The 18,610-nt window shown below is 36.6% G+C and overlaps 1 protein-coding gene and 1 non-coding gene across 2 annotated transcripts; one reads left to right on the forward strand and one right to left on the reverse strand.

Annotated features, from left to right (window-relative positions):
- Positions 1–427: 427 nt before the first annotated feature.
- CEP76 (centrosomal protein 76) lies at positions 428–18,565 on the reverse strand. Its single transcript, XM_059039872.2, has 12 exons — positions 18,378–18,565; positions 17,547–17,702; positions 16,409–16,490; positions 15,564–15,788; positions 14,278–14,463; positions 12,077–12,174; positions 11,574–11,702; positions 9,106–9,294; positions 6,354–6,520; positions 4,763–5,096; positions 2,716–2,933; positions 428–2,157 (listed from the first exon to the last, which is right to left on the reverse strand). The coding sequence occupies exons 1-12, from the start codon at positions 18,438–18,440 to the stop codon at positions 2,019–2,021; spliced, it is 1,986 nt and encodes a 661-aa protein (XP_058895855.1). The 5' UTR covers positions 18,441–18,565; the 3' UTR covers positions 428–2,018.
- TRNAR-CCU (transfer RNA arginine (anticodon CCU)) lies at positions 13,068–13,140 on the forward strand. Its single transcript has one exon. It is a non-coding gene; the product is annotated as a tRNA-Arg (tRNA).
- Positions 18,566–18,610: the final 45 nt, after the last annotated feature.

Consider the following 18,610-nt stretch of genomic DNA (forward strand, 5'->3'; position numbering starts at 1 on the left):
ACCAACTAGAGGGGTGGGATAGGGAGGGTGGGAGGAAGACACAAGAGGGAGGAGATATGGGGATATATGTATATGTATAGCTGATTCACTTTGTTATAAAGCAGAAACTAACACACCACTGTAAAGCAATTATACTCCAATAAAGATGTTAAAAAAAAAACAACCCAGCACAACCAAATAAATATATAAATAAATAAATATTTTTTAAAAGAACACAACAGAAGCATTATATTTTAAAAAGTTTACAATTTTAATAGAAAAACAATTTTTATGACAGAGCTAAATATACAAGGTAAATTTAATTTTTAAAATGAAAAATTATTAGTAAGAAGAATAGCAGAATTCTAGTGATAAAAGGACTGAAATAATATTTGGAAATAAACCATCTTTTAAGGAAAATATTAATTCATGCCAGACTCTATTAAAGTGCATAAAAAGGAAATTTATTTTAGAATTTACACCAAAGGCGCATTATAAGTACCTGTGTTGCTCTGGCACAATAAGACAGAAAGCCCAGCCTCAAAGACAACACAGCCTTGATCTCATATATTATACAATCTGCCTCTTAGTATGTGCCTCATAAAGAGTTTGTTCCAGAAGTTGAAAACTACAAGACACTTTCTCTGTCAATAGCTTTGTGAGTAACTGCAGCAACAGAGTAAAAGTCTAACTCATATCTCGCTAATCCTCTAAAGTCATGTCAGTCTCTCAAGAAACTCCTGATCGTTTTCAATAAAAATTGATACAGGAGGGATATTTTCAGACCTTTTAAACAAGTGAAATCATAAATAGTTATCATACGTAAAAATAAAACAAAAAGTAAATTTTAGGATATCTTTAGGTTTTATTTTTTAAAACATTAAATCATCTTATTTGTGATGGTGAATTAAAGTGATGAAAAGAATAACTTGCACAGCCAACAGTACACAGTCACTTTCCTAAGAAGCCCAGCGGGAGAAGGAACTGAACCGAGAGCTGTGCAGAGGCTGACGGACCTGCAAAGTAATCCATCAGGCAGCTTCTTACAGTCAAACTGCTACAGCCTCTTTCTTCAACACTCACTGTGCTCAATTTAAAATCAAACATCCACATGGAGACGCTCACAGAGGCTTATTTTTCAGTGGCCTCACACACAATTCTGATTTAGATTTGTCACATATACATCGATGTTTTTACCACAAACTGTGGTTTCAGAAGATGGACTCCATGAGAGGCTAGTAATGAATCCTCTGACCACAGAAAATCAGCCAGCAATAGACTGCCAGTATCAATTACAGAAAACAATTTCTCAACATCATAACAAAAGGGTATGATAAATTTTTTCTAAAATACCCAATTCACTTTTATAATGAATCAAACTAACAAATATTTATAAATTATTTGTGTACTTTCAAGTGCAGTTTGTTTTGTTACTAATATTTATGCTTTTCTGGTACTAGTTTTTTCCCTGCTCCTGCATCCAAATCTTCCCATAACTCTCTGGAAAGTCACAAATATCCCTATGGTTATGGGTAAACACCACAAAAGTGGTAAATTCATCAAAATGTATTTTCACCTATGCAATAAATAAATCTGTTGTGAAGTTAAAGTCTCCTAACTTATATAAAATATTCCCATTAATCTATGAAAAATAATCATATTAATTTTACTATGGCTCAAACCCTTAGACAAATAACTTTCTGATTACCTGTTAATGTAAAGAAAACTGAGTAAATTTTATATTCATATTTAAACTACTGACTACCTATAAACAAAGTAGCATTTATTAAAATAGGATACACACTTAATTTATACTAACTTCCACTCAGATTTATGTAAGTTTTTTATCCTTAATTTTTAAATACACACATCATGATTTTTTTCAAACATTATTAGGTATATACAAAAGTGAAATATGACATCCAAGCCAGACTGTGATTTTTAAAATAATGAACCTGTAAACAGCTAGTAATGTATCAATACGACGTGTAAAATTCCAATAAAATACAGGTATATTCTTATAGCAATGTTAGTTAGTCCTATAGTACCGAGCGATATTTACAAGCAAACATGATCCAAACAGCACATGCAGATTCAGGGTAAGTAAACACTCGGACACGAACTGCCAGTCGCACCTGGTCTCCACGGCAACAGATTATTTCTTCACAGAAAGGAGACCTACAGAAGAAAGAAAATGTATTCAATTAAGAAATGAATTTAGGTTTTACTTTCCTATTCCCAAGAAAGTCAGTATTTAAAATGATTTTTAGGGATAGGGAGGGTGGGAGGGAGACGCAAGAGGGAGGCGATACAGGGATATATGTATACGTATAGCTGGTTCACTCTGTTATACAGCAGAAACTAACACACCATTGTAAAGCAATTATACTCCAATAAAGATGTTAAAAAAATGATTTTTAAAAATCCTGTCTCTGCTACCAATGGCTCTGTAATTTTGGTAAAACTATTCAAATTATAAACTGTTTCCTCATAGTCTGTAAATTTTTTAAGTGACGCTAGATAAGATCAGTGATCCTCAACTAGATTGCACCAAACCCACTGGGAAAATTATCCCGAACTCTCTAGAGCTACATTCCAGTCCTAATGAATCACAACATGTGGCAAGAGGATACATCATAAGAGCTGCCTGTGTGACTCTGAAGTCATTCCTAAATGAGAACCATACTGATGGCTGAGATTAAGTCAGAAACATCTATGATGTCACAATCCACCTACCGAAGGCATGTGGCAAAGGCGCGCCGTGCATTTCTATACACAAAGTGTATCGGGAACCCTTTAAATGTGTGACCATCAGGTACAGCCCTCCTAATAGCATCCTGAAATTCTTCATTGCCTGCAGATATACTGGTTGTACGCTCAAATTCATAAGATGCCAGAGCTGGTGATAAGAGATAGGAAAGCTGGTCTTCCCAAACAGTAGTGAGGCCAAGATCCTACAACAATCAAAAGGGAAACTGATTATTTTATTGATTATTTTAATAATTGATTATTTTAATATATGCCAAAAGATTTTTTAAAACCTGTCATAACTTTCTTAACTTCCTATTATTATAAGGATACACAGAAGTAAAAATTATAAAAGAAACCACAGGTATCAGGTTTTACTTCTTAGAGAATCAACAAAAATCGGCCAATGCAATGATGTAAGTGAAGGCTCCAAATCCTGTACTTCCTTAATATCCACAAGACCATAAGGAATCATCCTACTGCAGAAGACACTGTGTCACTGAATTCTGAGGTCACATTTTACTTAACTTCAAAGAGTTTAGCAAGATTGAATCTGCTTAATTTGATTGCACCCACCATAAATTCAACTGTAGTATGGGAGAAAAGTCAACAAACAAATTGCATATATAATTAAACTCATATATTTACCAAGCATTTATTCTGTAAAAGGTACCGAAGAGCACAGGCTTTAGGCCCTCAAGGAACTTAAAACATGTTGAAGGCAATTCTAATGTCATTTATAACATCAAATGAACTATTGCTATCTAGACACGTGATTTTCTTAAAATGTTACAAACAAACTCAAAATTCTAAATATTTTGATTATCATAACAGGTCTAATTTCACATTCAGTTACAACTGGTTTCAAGTGATTCCAAGGTCTATGATCACCTATATTTTTCCTCGAAATCCCACTTGCTGGTTTACAGACACCATTAACTTAGCTAGTGATCATCAATAGCATCCAGCTCAGTTTTGTTTTCTTTTTCTATACAAAGTAACTCTTATAATGTAATAAAATATCGGTTTTATTTGTGAACAGGAGCTAAGAAAACTAAAAAGCAATACAAGCAATGGAGGGCACAAGGCAGGGGCTTTGGCTTCCAGCAGTGCAGTGAGCTGGGGCCCTGACCCACCTATTGCTGCATACACACTACAGATGTCACGTTAAATACTTCCCAAAACATATTCCTAAATGCTTTGAGGAGTTGGCAAGTAGGTAAGATTTTAGAGGCCAAATTAAGAGTAATTGGGGGCTTCCCTGGTGGCGCAGTGGTTGAGAATCCGCCTGCCGATGCAGGGGTCACGGGTTCGTGCCCTGGTCCGGGAAGATCCCACATGCCGCGGAGCACCTAAGCCCGTGAGCCATGGCCGCTGGGCCTGCGCGTCCGGAGCCTGTGCTCCACAACGGGAGAGGCCACAGCAGTGAGAGGCCCGCATACAGCAAAAAAAAAAAAAAAAAAAAAAAAAAAAAAAAAAAAAGAGTAATTGGGAGCCCAGAGAACATACTTGATAATCAGCTTGCCTTTGATGGTCTCAAGGAACATGAGTATCAGGGCTCACCCAAGGTGGGGAGTCTACTAGGGAATCCCTAAAGGTGAATTAGAAATCAATCCTCTGTAGAAGTTTTGGACTCTAGTCTTTTGCTGGTTATATGTGTGGCAAATAACTTTTCCCACTCCAAGGCTGCTTTTTAACTCTCTTAATGATTTCTTTTGATGAACATAAGTTCTTAAAATATACTAACCTTTTCCTTTATGATTAGTTCTTTTTATGTCTCCTTTAAGGCCCTTTACAAAAGAAATCTAAATGACTAATAAGAAGTTTGATCTCATTAGTAATCAGGGAAATGCAAATTAAAGACACAATGAGGATACCATCTTACATCTACCTACTTTAATGTAATAGAAAAACAAAACAAACTAAACAAACCTGGAAAAAAATGAATGAAATTACATGCCCCCCCCAAAAAAATTATTAAATACATAAACAAATGAAAAAACTGCATGAAAGCACAAACGTCAGTGTTAATTACCTTCCTGTGTTCCGACACGAGTAGCCTGAGCTGCATTTCAATTTCATTGCTTGTTACCGAAGCATCGATCGTGGATGCACACAGCGGAGGGAAGGGAGGGAGCGACGTGGTGGCCCCTGGCGCACACACGGATTTAATTGCTTCCTCACTCATGGGTTTCCATTTGGACTCATCATTCAAATCAAACACACAGCTTTCTACTGAGTCAGAGGGCTGACAGTTTCCCAGGAACATCTGATGATTGAAAACACAACCGATTGTTCGATACGGGTACAACGGTTTGGGCTGTTCAGCAGCTGAAGGTTCATCAGGATTGGTAGGTTTGTGGAGGTACCTAAAAAAGGTTAATCATAATTTTATATAATAAGAACTTAAAAATTAAGACAACAGCAGCTTATTGAGGAAAAAAATTATTCTAACACTTAAGGTCATAACTATTTCCCTGGACTATAGTTTAATACTTGTTCTTCCTTCTTCTATTTCCACAATTTGATTACTCTATGTTAATTGTATGGCACATCTTATGATATAGAACCAATTTTATTCCTTTAACACAAGAACATATTCTGTGTATAGCATTAAGATCAAAAACATTTATCAGATAACCAAATAATGGTTACACATTTTTAGGTACAACTAACTAAAATAATTATCAACGAAGGAAAAAGAAAACCCAGGAAAATGAGAAGAGGGCCCAGGGCTGTGCCTTCAAAACTCCCACATTTGAAGATAAAATGAAGGAAAACAGAGAACAGCCAAAGAGGAATAATGAAAACTGAAACACAGTGCTACGAGAGAAGCTAAGGAAGAGAATGTTCCAGGAAGGAGGGAACATTTCACTCTTTAAAAATATGATGACACTGAAAAAAAGTACAGTGGATTTACCAACACAGAGTTGGTAACCACATCAAATTTTCAAAAGAAATGATTTACAACTTGTATTTATTTTTAGGCTTAGGGAGATCATCAGGAAAAACATATGCCGGGACATCCCTGGTGGTCCAGTGGTTAAGACTCCACACTTCCACTGCAGGGGGCGCGGGTTTGATCCCTTCTCGGGGAACTAAGATCCCGCATGCCATGTGGCATGCACAGCCAAAAAAAAAAAAGAAAAGAAAAGAAAAAACATAAGCCAATTACACAAAATTTAAAATAAACATAATTTATTTTTTATTAATACCATGTTGGTAAAGAACATTTTAGGTGTACAAATTTTCTTAGAGTTTATTTCCTAGCTATCTTACTTGAAGTAATTTTTTTTTTTTTTTTTTTTTTTTGTGGTATGCGGGCCTCTCACTGCTGCGGCCTCTCCTGCTGTGGAGCACAGGCTCCGGACGCACAGGTCCAGTGGCCACAGCCCACGGGCCCAGCCGCTCCGCAGCACGCGGGATCCTCCCGGACCGGGGCACAAACCCGCGCCCCCCACATCGGCAGGTGGACCCCCAACCACTGAGCCAAAAGGGAAGCCCAGTAATTTTTTACATAACCAAAATTATCAATACGTGTCTTCGACTATCATCAATACAAAGAACCTATAGTTTACAACATTTTCACCTTCATGTTAATATCCTTATAAACTTAGTTGACAAACCTGTGTCCTGTTAAACTCTCCCAAAAAGTGATGGTTCCATCAGTCCCACACGTCATAACCCACGCATGGGGCACTCCCTTGGCCTTTGTCCCGACACAGACAAAGGCTTCCAGCCCATATCCGAGAAGGAGGCTGCACAGGAGGTTGGCATGGTCTTCACAGTCTCCCTGGAAATGAAAGGAAGTAAAATTAACTATTTACTCTTTCATATTGTTTCCTCTTTAAATATTTAAATACAAAATTGCAATTAAAAAGTATTATTAAATTTTCACTTTTAATCATTAGTCCAGTGTTAAGCTAAAACAATGAGGAGAAAAAAGAACATAAAAAATTTTAAAAGCACCTATTTTACGAAGTCAGTGCCTACAAATCTGATAGTCATAATATGTACACTTCAAGATTCCAAAGTTTATAAAGAACTCATACAACATAGAAAGAAAAGCAGTACCAATTAAAGAGAAATAGCTAAAGGGCATGAACACACAAGCTGACAAATCATATAGTAGGAAATGAAAATAAATGGGAAAACACTCAAACTTAAATTAAAACAATGAACTAAAGTATCTATACATGATTATTTTAAGGAAATACATACATAGAAAAAAATGATTGGATATAAGAACAGAACACCAACAATAGCTACAATTAGTGTAGATTAATATACATATAGTTTCCCCTTCTCTTGTCTAAACTCTTTGATAATGTTATATTACTTTCACAATTTTAAAAAGTTATGAAACAACAAAAATAATAGAAAATATCTGACATTTTCTGTGAAAAAAGTATTAAAATTAATTAAACAGTAAGGTTATAATTATATGAAGATATATATTTAAGTGTAGGACTACAGGTAATATACAAAAGCAAAAATAACTATCGAGTTCAGTGTTAGAATGAGGGATGATTTCTTTCCCCCAAAATTTTGCATTAGTGGCTCTACACTGCTGTCTTTTAATTAACAATAATAAAACAAATAGCATCTTATAATCGTTAAATTGACTTTTGAAAAATATAATATCCAACCTTTTAGACCCAGTTATTTCTATACATGAGATTTTGTATTAGAAAAAAATTTCAGGGCTTCCCTGGTGGTGCAGTGGTTGAGAGTCCGCCTGCTGATGCAGGGGACATGGGTTCATGCCCCGGTTCGGGAAGATCCCACATGCCGGCTAGGCCCATGAGCCATGGCCGCTGAGCCTGTGCATCCGGAGCCTGTGCTCCGCAACAGGTGAGGCCACAACAGTTGAGAGGCCCGTGTACCGCAAAAAAAAAAAAAAAAAAAAAAAAAAAATTTCAAAAGAAAAATAACAATACAACCAAAGACATTCAATGCAAAAATTCATTCACAGTGATATCAAAAAAATTGGAAGCAAGCCTAACTTGGCCAAAAGAAACAGTCCTATGATGGCAAAACAGATCCTATGACAGCAAAACAGTTAAGTAGATTTTGTATATCAACTCATGAAAACTTTATTCAGCCATTAAAAGGTGGAGATCATAATGACTGTAGCAACACATAGGAAAATGTTCAAAGCATAATGCTAATTTATAAAAGCAGGGCACAAAATTTTATCTATATCAATTATAATTATGGAAAAAATCATATACACACAGGAGAGAAACATAAAAATATAAAGATAGATGAAAAATAGAATTATGGGTGAAATTTCACCTTTACTGTTGTAAAGCTATTGTTTGTGCAAGAAAAATATTTTAAATAATTTTCAAACTTCTAAGTCAAGCTGTGCCATCTCTTCAAATAAACTCAGGTAAAGAAAATAAAACAGAAAATCAAGGGGGGTGATTATTTGTTTTACAAAAGAATTATTTAGATAATAATTTAAAATATGTACCATTCCTACTATATTTGAAATTTTTATTTTAAGTTTAAATCCATACATACAACTTCTGGGAACTACAATTTGGGAATAAATCAAAATAATTTTTTTGATAAGTAATGTTTAACTGTTTTCAATTATCTTTAAAAATCTTTCCAATTGACAAATCAATCTCTAATCTAAATGGTTTCTTCCAATGTATAAGCTTTGCCTTGTGAATACCCATATGTACTATTTACACAACTTCAGACTAAAAATTATTTCAAAACAATAATACATTAAAGAAATTTATTTTTTCTGTTGTGTTTCAACAGAGTTGGAATGCTAAATATAGTCTTGTTTTCATAATATCATCAAAATTTTTAGAACACAGAAAATTAGAAAATATATCATAAAATATAAAATTCGTTTACTGAAATCAATTCATTTACATTCAACATCAATATATATATACAAATTCTTAAATATATACTTATATTTGAAACTAAATACCGTGAAATCCAACATTTTTTTCCATATTCATTTTGTAACTGCCATTTTCTCTTTAAAAAAAGAAAAGTACCATCTAAGCAAATTTTAACCCATGAATAGTACTAAGAGACCATGGTTCTGGTCTTGGTGCTATTAATTCACTGTTTACCTCTCCACCTTGGTTTCTGACACTATAGTACTTGTAGGTCCCTACACCTCACAAAAACCACATTATGTTAAATAACAAATTACATGAGAAAATAAAGATTTTTTTTTTAATGTACTGACATTTAAATGTTAAGGAAAATGATGAAAACAAGACCCTGACTAGTTCAAATTGACAATACGTACTTTTTTCCGAAGTTAATTCTTTTACAAATACACCATAAACTCACAATAACTATGATGTACTTGTTTTTAGCTCTATTATGTGTGTAGGATACCTTGTTTCTACAGAGAAAGGCCAGCAGAGTGCACCACTGTTCCTGTTTACCTCCTCCTCCGATAACAGGGGCTCTTTCATAACCAAGGACATTAACAAATCTTGCTGCTTGCCTTGGAGTATCCAGAAGCCTCCCAGCTCGAAGTGGTCTAACATAAGAACAGACTGGTCTATTTATCCCATTTTCATCCTGGAGGAGAAGGGGAAAACATTATCTGTAATGACAGGTGAATCATTCCCAATTTTAACATTTTTTCTTAGAATACATTAATGAAAGAAAGTAATTCTGGACACCACTTCTCAAGTGCTCACCTTACATGTAGCACTAGGCTGCTGAGTGTTGTTCATGCAATTTTTCTGTTAATCCTCATAACATCTTATTATTTTCATTTCATCGATAAAGAAACTGAAGCTACACGCAGAGCAACTAAGCCCATGTGCCACAACTACTGAGCCCTCGTGCCACAACTACTGAAGCCCGCACACCTACAGCCTGTGCTCTGCAACTAGAGAAGCCACCACAATGAGAAGCCCGCACACTGCAACGAAGAACAGCCCCCGCTCGCTGCAACTAGAGAAAGCCGGCACACAGCAATGAAGACGCAGCCAAAAATAAATAAATAAAATAAAAAATAAATAAAGTTAAAGAAACTGAAGCTACAGCTATTACACAACAGAGCCAGGATTCAAACACTGAGCCATCTGACTCCAAAGCCTGTGACAGTAAGAACTTAAACCATCGTATGACCCAGCAATCCCACTCCTGGATGTACATCCAAAGCAACTGAAATCAGCATCTCAAACAGATACCTACACACCCATCCCAGGTCACTGCAGCATTATTCACAACGGCCAAATTAGGGAAACACCTAAGTGTCCGTCAAGGGATGAATGGATAAAGAAGGTGTGGTGTGTATGTATACACAACAGGACATTATTCACCTCTTCCGTGTGCCATTTCTCCGATCCACTTCCTCCCTCCCTCCCTATGCAGGTCCCCTCTCTGGTCCGGGATTCCACAGGGCAGTGAATAACCACATCCCAGACTATATAGACAGCAGGGAGCCAGTTATACCTCAACTGGTTTCTCTTCACCCTTGTCCTAACATCACCTGCCCAGTCATTCAACGTATAGACAACGCTATTGGAAAGTCAGAAGCCACTTCCCGCATTTCCACCACCAGTCAACTAGGTTTCCCATTCTCAAGCTCCTCATCTAGAAACTGAACCATTTTTAGCCTGTTCTAAAATCTAGGGAATGTAGGTTAAAGCTAGACAAATGTATAGGATCTGAGAAATACTACCCAAAGTACTACACTATACTCATATGAAAGCACCTGCTCGAGGCTGAATACACATAAAATATTTGAATGGTTCCTCAGAAGTTGTAAAAAAAAAAAAAAATGGATCTGATCATTTATCTTATGTTGGTTCATTAATAAGAGAAAATGGGCTTAGGATACAGAAAAAATAGAGGCAGAGGGACTTCCCTGGAGGTCCAGCAGTTAAGACTCCACGCTCCCAATGCAAAGGACCCAGGTTTGAACCCTGGTTAGGGAACTAGATCCCACATGCTGCAACTAAAGATCTCGCGTGCCCAACTAAGACCTGGCACAGCCAAATAAAAATAAATAAATATTTTAAAATTATAATAAAAATAAACAATAGAGGCAGAGATACATAACTAAAATGCTGTAAAATATTGCTGGTCACCAGCTTAGAGACCTGGGTTAAATAAAATTATTACATGTAATATTGTTTGCCTTAAAGACTACCCTAACAGGGCTTCCCTGGTGGCGCAGTGGTTGAGAATCCGCCTGCCGATGCAGGAGACACGGGTTCGTGCCCTGGTCCGGGAAGATCCCACATGCCGCGGAGCAACTAAGCCCGTGAGCCATGGCCGCCAGGCCTGCGCGTCCGGAGCCTGTGCTCCGCAACGGGAGAGGCCACAACAGTGAGAGGCCCGCATACCGCAAAAAAAAAAAAAAAAAAAAAAAAAAGTACCCTAACAAAAAAATACATGCCTACGCTCTGAATTCTGTACATGAAAGTTGAATTTATATATAAATTGCAAAGTGTCCCAGTACTTAATTATTTAGTACAAAGTATCTATCAAGGACACACCCCAAGTTAAACAAAATGAGTTTTCATCTAGTTTAAATCAAATATATTCAAAAAAGGTTTAGAAAAACAACTGAAAAAGAAAACCAAAATAAAACAAAGATTGTGTTATGTCACTCACCTACTTACTACTGTAGGAGAGTACTACAAAATCAACATTCTATTTTATAAATAAACTTTCATTTGTCTGGAATAAATAAATTTTACAAATTCAAGTTAAATGAAATTTACATTTACAACAGTAAATCTCAAATAAATACATTTTACAAATTCAAGTTAAATGAAGTTTACATTTACAACAGTAAATCTCAAATACAGGTGTGAAGCTTTCTCATACAACTTACAAACCTGTGCAAAAATCTTAACCAGCCGTGAATTGTGTGAGGGTCGAATTTGCAAATATTCTCTCCACCACTGCTTAGCATACACAAGAAATAACCGCTCTTTCTCTGCAGTTTTCTGACGTTCCAAAGCAAGCTTGAAATTAAAAATATATATATCAATTTATATTCATTCTGCTTAATTACTTACTTCAAATACGTAACAAATCTCTGCATTTCCTCCACTGTTACCAGTACCCTAATCAAAAACACCACCATTGCTTGTCTGTAAGGGGCTCCTAACTGGTCTCCCTGTTCTCACACTTTCCAGGACAATCCAGTCTCCATACAATAGTCAGAGCCACCATTTTTGACCCCAGACAAAAATTTTTTAATAATGATTCATATTGTCCTTCTCTTGCTTAAAACTAATAAATAATTTTCTAAAAAGAGAACACTTTCTACAATTAACAGGTAAATATACTATTATGAAAACACACACACAAAGAAGAGAAATTCAGGATTATTTACCTGTGTGTTCACTACTTCCTGAGATAATGTTTGATTGAGTGGTGGGTACATCTCAAGTTTTATATTTAAAATTCCCACAGAAACTTTTGATTCTGTGCCTGTAAATGTAAATAAATGTAACTTAAGAAGTTTCAATACTATATATATTTAGTCAATCAAAGTTTAACCAAAATAATTTAAGAATTTTTGTACTTTACCACTTACATGGAATAAAGATAATATTTAATATCATCTTTAATATTCATATTAAAAATGAACCAAATCAAACTAGTTTTTATTTTGTTCAAAGGCCTTTATCTAGTTATAAGGAGATTACCTATTTTCTTAGCTTCCAAATCACATTTTAAAGGACTTTTCAGACCTAAAGAATTTATGATTCTTGATTTTTATCTTCATTAAAAACAAAGTCAAAGCAACTGTTTATTTTCTTCTTCTTTTTTTCAGTACCAATAATGTATATATGTCAATCCCAGTCTCCCAGTTCCTCCCACCCCACGCCCCCTTGGTATCCATACATTTGTTCTCTATGTCTGTGTCTTTATTTCTGCTTTGCAAATAAGATCATCTGTACCATTTTTCTAGATTCTGCATATATGCATTATTACACGATATTTGTTTTCCTCTTTCTGGCTTACTTCACTCTGTGTGACACTCTCTAGGTCCATCCACGTCTCTACAAATGACCCGATTTCATTCCTTTTTACGGCTGAGTACAAAGCAACTGTTAACACTTCATTCTCAGAAAATATTTATACATTGTCACATATAGTAATTTCCATTTATCCCTTCCCATTTTTCACATTACATGTGAGTACAAATTTTTAATCCATGCCTGGATCTAAAGAATTAGAGAACAAATATACTTCACACCAGAACTATTTAATATTTCTTTGATGAATCAGAAATTTCCAGGTCATTCTATGACTATCGTGTTAGGTCTATTTGAAAACAAATAATAGGTAACTCTTTTGAGAATAAATATCCTGGGACTTCCCTGGTGGTCCAGTGGTTAAGACCCTGCACTCCTAATGCAAGGGCCCCAGGTTCAATCCCTGCTCAGGGAACCAGATCCTGCATGCCGCAACTAAGACCCAGCACAGCCAAATAAATAAATAAATACATATTTTAAAAAATCTCCTACATAGAGCTTTCTCCCTACTATTTACTTATGGAAAAAATGTATTCTGGGTTCTAACTTATCAAAATCTAAATTACTAAAGCTCTATTGTCCACTGGCCAAGTTTAACTCTGTAACCAAATTTCAATACCACAAGTATTGGGTCGGCCAAAAGGTTCGTCCAGGTTTTTCCATAAGATCTTTTTGGTCAACCCAGTAATTGCATAATATGTAGTGTTTAAAACAGTGCAGGTTTTATTTTGTTTTTCATTCCATTAGCAAATATGTATTACATATCAGGTAGCATGCAAGAGTCCAGGAAAACAATGGTGACAAGACAGGTACCATCTCCGTTCTCAAACAATACTACCGTTGATACTGACATTGAGCAAATTAGCCCTTCTTTGAGCCCCTTTCTCACCTGTAAAAGGTTAGAAGAATACCTACTCCATGTTCTGCAAGAACCACTGGTACAGGAAGGCCCTGGCACTGATGGGATGCGCAGTATTCTGGGCTGTGCTAGGATGGAGGTTGTCACGTATGGGTGAGTGAGTTCGTGCGTGTGTGAAGGATCTTAACTTTTTTTTTTTTTTTTTTTGTGGTACTCGGGCCTCTCACTGCTGTGGCCTCTCCCGTTGCGGAGCACAGGCTCCGGACGCGCAGGCTCAGTGGCCATGGCTCACGGGCCCAGCCGCTCCGCAGCATGTGGGATCTTCCCGGACCAGTGCACGAACCCGTGTCCCCTGCATCAGCAGGCGGATTCTCAACCACTGCGCCACCAGGGAAGCCCTTAACTTTCTTTATAGCAAATAAATTTGGAGGAAAAAAGCTGTCAAGATTTCTTTATGCATCTCACAGAAAAAAACTTTTTTTCCTTTAGACAAGGCCAGAGTGACTGTGAAGTTCTATACTCACACTACTCAAGACATTTCCTAAAACTATAATACTGGAGTCCAATTGTAATTCCAATGAAACTCTTTTTACACGTTTCCCCCTTGGCTTACAAAGGCATTTTTAAAATGTAAAATGTATTTACAAACCAACTGTGGCTATAAAAAGGTAACAGTGATATTAATCATCATACCTACACCCATAAGTTCCACAGTAAGATTGGTCACTCCATTTTCTGAGCCCAAAACCGATCGCCATTCAAGAAAATAGGATGCTACCAAAGTGGTCTCGGCAAATATGTCTGTTTTGATTAGCACCATATGAACTGGGTCACTTATTGATAACATTGTTGTTGAATCAGCCATTCTAGTTCCATCACCTAGCAACATAAACAAAAAAAATTATACCACATTACATATCCAGTTAGACCAACGTAAAAGATTACTTTCATTGAAAAGGATACTAATAATAAACAAATAAAATCAAACACAGCAAGTTGGCAATGCCTCAGGAAGCATGCTACAGAATGGGAATAAAAGCACAGTCCTATTTGTATCACTAACTTTTGAGAGGACTGGTGGAACTGTGACAAGTTACCTAGTTACTTAATGCATATTGGTGTTTTCTGACCTCTAAGAGGTAAGTCTGCTCTTCAGAAGTACATAAATAATATATGCTACCATAATAAAAGGCCTTCAAATATGTCAACATTCCCCTTTAATATTTCCCTTTAATAAAGGTACCATTATTCCCCTTTAATAAAGGTATTTTAGGAATAAAATACCTTTATACCAAACAACCACTGTATTATCTACACAAAACTGAAAGATCCAGCACCTTGGAGCCAGCAATTTAAGCCACTAACTGCCTTATTAAGGTAACATTTTTCACCGAGTGAAAAATAACAAAATTTTAGTAGTGCATTAGCCATCTCAGTAATCTAAAATTCTGAACATATAATTATAAAACTGTTAAGTTTACAAATATGTTATAAAGATTTTGATATTGACAACTAAAATATGTAAGATACCTTTACAGAAAGAAACAATATGAAATAATTACAGTAATCACGCATCATAATTTTAAAGTCATAAAAATGAGTAATAGATTCACATCCAAACTTTGATTGTAAAAGTTACGTGACATCGTAAATCTAACCATCTTTCATAAATGAGGAGGATCCTGTCTCATTCTCCACTTAACAAGCATTTAAATTTTTATTACTAAAGAACCAACCATTAAAACATTCAAAAAATAATATTCAGGGAAAACTAATTTGCAAAAAATAAAGCAAGAAGGTAGGTATAAGTAGTTTACGTAGAAAAAAGCATAGAGGGAAAAAAAATAAAACAAAAGACTGGGAGATTCATCCAGTATAAATCTCTCCTTAAGCAGAAGTTGTTTATTGCAGAAATTGTACTGCAATAAAACCTAACAAAGATTTACAAAATTAAATGGCAATTTATTATTGCTCCTTACCTAAATTTTCTCTGTGTACTTCAAGTAAAAAACCATCATGAAAATCTGGTTCACAGGCACATGGAACAGGTTTAGAACGAAAACGTTGGTTTCGAAAATGTAAACATAAAGTAAAGGTTGAACAAGCTTGTCCTGGTAAAGGCTCAGGTTCTTGCAGATGTTCCAAGAAAGCTTTTCCACCCAAAACCTGAAGGTAAAGATACCTCCGTGTTGGATCAATATTAGCTGTAAAGTGTAGCAATATATATGAGGAAACTGCCAATTAACTTAAGCAATGTGATCAAGACAACAGGAAATAATAACTTGACAGAAATAAAACCAAAGACTAAATAAAGAGTAACATATTTACTATATACCAGGCCCCTGTGTACCCCTTGAAGAAAAGATACCTAATACGGTATCTTTTTCTGAATTTACACTCTGGCTACTTTCTCTCAGCTAGAAAGGAGTCAGAGCCAAGGTTTAGGATACCTTTATTTTTTAGTTGCTTATCCAACATTCCTTCACCTCCACAAACCAACTCAGTCAATTACCAACTCAGCTAGTATACTTGTTAGATAATTACACTGCCATTAAAAAAGCAAGGCTGTATATAAGATATATTAATAAAATATGAGAAACAGGTGGTCCTGTTTTTGCTTCCACCCACCCAGCTAGACATTAAATCTTCTGATATACTTCATGCAAAATAGAATCTAAGTTTTTTGGATGATTAATCACAAAAATATAAGTATTTCATTCTGGAAAAAAAATCGAAATGTTTTTTATCAAATACCAAACAGTACAGCCCATCAATATGCAGTACTATCCACAACTAAATTAATATTAAAAGGAAATACACATACTTTTTTTTAACAACGTTGATTGTTTATCAGTAAAGCCAACAGGTTGTTTTGGAGAGGAAGGGAGTTCTTGATCAACATTATCCTAGAATGGCAGAAAAAAATCAAAACAAATTAGAAAACAAAAATTATAGTTAAGCAAGGAAATGCCAATAATGGGACTAAGAACTGAACCAAAAGTAGACAGGATAAAACCCCCTCAAAATGTCCTTACTTTCCTAGCATAGTTAAAATAATGAAAAGCCTGCCAAAACAGTAATGCAACTGGTCACTCCTAAAGTCTAACACGAAGGAATTAATGTTCAAGCCATGTCCACAGAATGCTAAAACAAATTCTGAACACTTTACAGAAGGTTAAATTTTCTCCAAACCTCATATAACATCTGGCTTGTGATTCCACCAGGAACAGAACTGATTTTAATAAGGAAGTGACACATTCACACAGCAGAAGCTGTTACTAGGTCAATTTTTATAACAAATGAGTTTATAAACCTCAAAAACCAAAAAAGGATGCTGTACTAAAACACTTATTCCCTGGTGTATTATGAAGTCCATCCAATTTTCACAATATATTACCTAGGTATTGAGGTCACAGTATCTCATTATTGCCTCATTTTCAAGACCTACTTACTAATTTGTGCACTGAGAGGCTATCACCTCACTACTGACCTATTTGTATGAAAAGATTTGAAGGTTCTTATGCAGACAATTATTTTCTTAAAGAAACTGATAATTTGTTCATCTTAGAAAACACAGTACCAAAAGAATGTGTTTATTTCAAAAATAAGCTTAATCTAGAAAAATTATAGAATATTAGTAAAAAAGAATTAGGTTGGAGTGAACTAATTTGACTAATATATATACTTAAAGTTACAGACCTAGAAAATAACAAGAGAAAAAACTCTCACTGTAAAGGGAATAATCAGGTCCATAACTCCAGTTTCACTGAGGCATAATTCTACCCGCTCCATTCAAGGGTAGAGTAGCTCATACTTGAGACAAGGATATTACTAGACAAAATGGTCTTATTTTAAAAGTAGTTTTACTAAAAGGAGAGGTCCCAAATATGGACCCTATGAGCAACAGTAAGCATGAGAATATACTTAGACTCTCAAATTTTTTCCTCTAAAAGATCACTCACAGTAACAAAATTAAGTTCTTTCATCACATCATCAATGATTCCCCGGCGTCTAAGGGCTTTGATCAAATCTTCGGTTGATAACTGTTGTTGATCAGGTGCCAGTTCTTCCCGTATGGTTTCAGCAAGGATTTCTCTTATCCTGCCATGGACATCCATCTATGCAGAAAACTCGCATTACGACTTACAACGTTACAAATCAGTCAAAGATTGCCAACTAGCTAACTCCTTTCTAAAATACTGACCCGCCCCCCCCCAAAAAAAATAATCATAATGAGAGTGTAGATAGACTAAATTCAGAAAGACATCTAAAGTAACAATAAACGTGAAACTATCACCGAAATTCACTGAGAATAAAGATAACGTTTTTAAAAGGAAAAAAAACTTTAAAGATGAATTTTTTGGTACAAATCCTAGAAATATGCTAGCATTTCCCCACAAATAACACTCAACCGAAACCAGCCTTTTGAGAGTAGAGCAGAGACCTGCAGGAAACGATCAAAGGCTAAATGTCAGCTTTCAACTTTTTAGATGTGACCGTGAGTTAACTAAGTGACCCTTTATGAATCTGGGGGACACAGTGCCGTGTCAGGATCACGGCGGGGCTGAAAGACGCCGACACTCGGCACAGACGCGCGGCGGGCGGGAGGCGGCTGCTGCGGGGTCCCAGCTGAGCCCCGAGGACCGACAGCACTTCCACTCCAGAGCACCGGCAGCCCCTCCGCCGCCACCTCCCCAGTGAAGCGACGGCCTGCGGCCCCACAGCCGTGCTCGACGCGGCTCCGCGGGACTTGCCTCCCGCCCCAGCCCGGCCCCCGCCGCGCCTCGCCTCGCCTTGCTCAGCTGCTGGTGGATGAGCTGCTTCAGCTCGGACGCCTTCTCTGGAGGTAACGACATGCTGGGCTCCCCTTCGGGTGCCCCGGCCGCCGAAGCGTCTCCGCAGCGGAGCGAGAGCCCGCGACCGCTCGACTCGCGCGCTCCCGGGCCGCCGCGTCAGGCAGGCGGGGAAACCGGGCGGCGCCAACTGCTATTTCCAAACGGCGGCCGGGCTGCCCCCGCGCCGCCTG

Source organism: Kogia breviceps, chromosome 15 (genome assembly GCF_026419965.1).
Source record: "Kogia breviceps isolate mKogBre1 chromosome 15, mKogBre1 haplotype 1, whole genome shotgun sequence".
Classification (NCBI taxonomy): Eukaryota; Metazoa; Chordata; class Mammalia; order Artiodactyla; family Physeteridae; genus Kogia; species Kogia breviceps.

What these genes read in the sequence shown, in the direction of transcription:
- CEP76 (XM_059039872.2), bottom strand. Translation starts at nt 18,440, where the DNA reads ATGTCGTTACCTCCAGAGAAGGCGTCCGAGCTGAAGCAGCTCATCCAC. An exon ending in TCCACCAGCAGCTGAGCAAG is followed by an intron (nt 17,703 to 18,377) that starts GCGAGGCGAGGC and finishes TTTTCTGCATAG; the next exon opens with ATGGATGTCCATGGCAGGAT. An exon ending in AAGAACTTAATTTTGTTACT is followed by an intron (nt 16,491 to 17,546) that starts GTGAGTGATCTT and finishes CTGCCATTCTAG; the next exon opens with GATAATGTTGATCAAGAACT.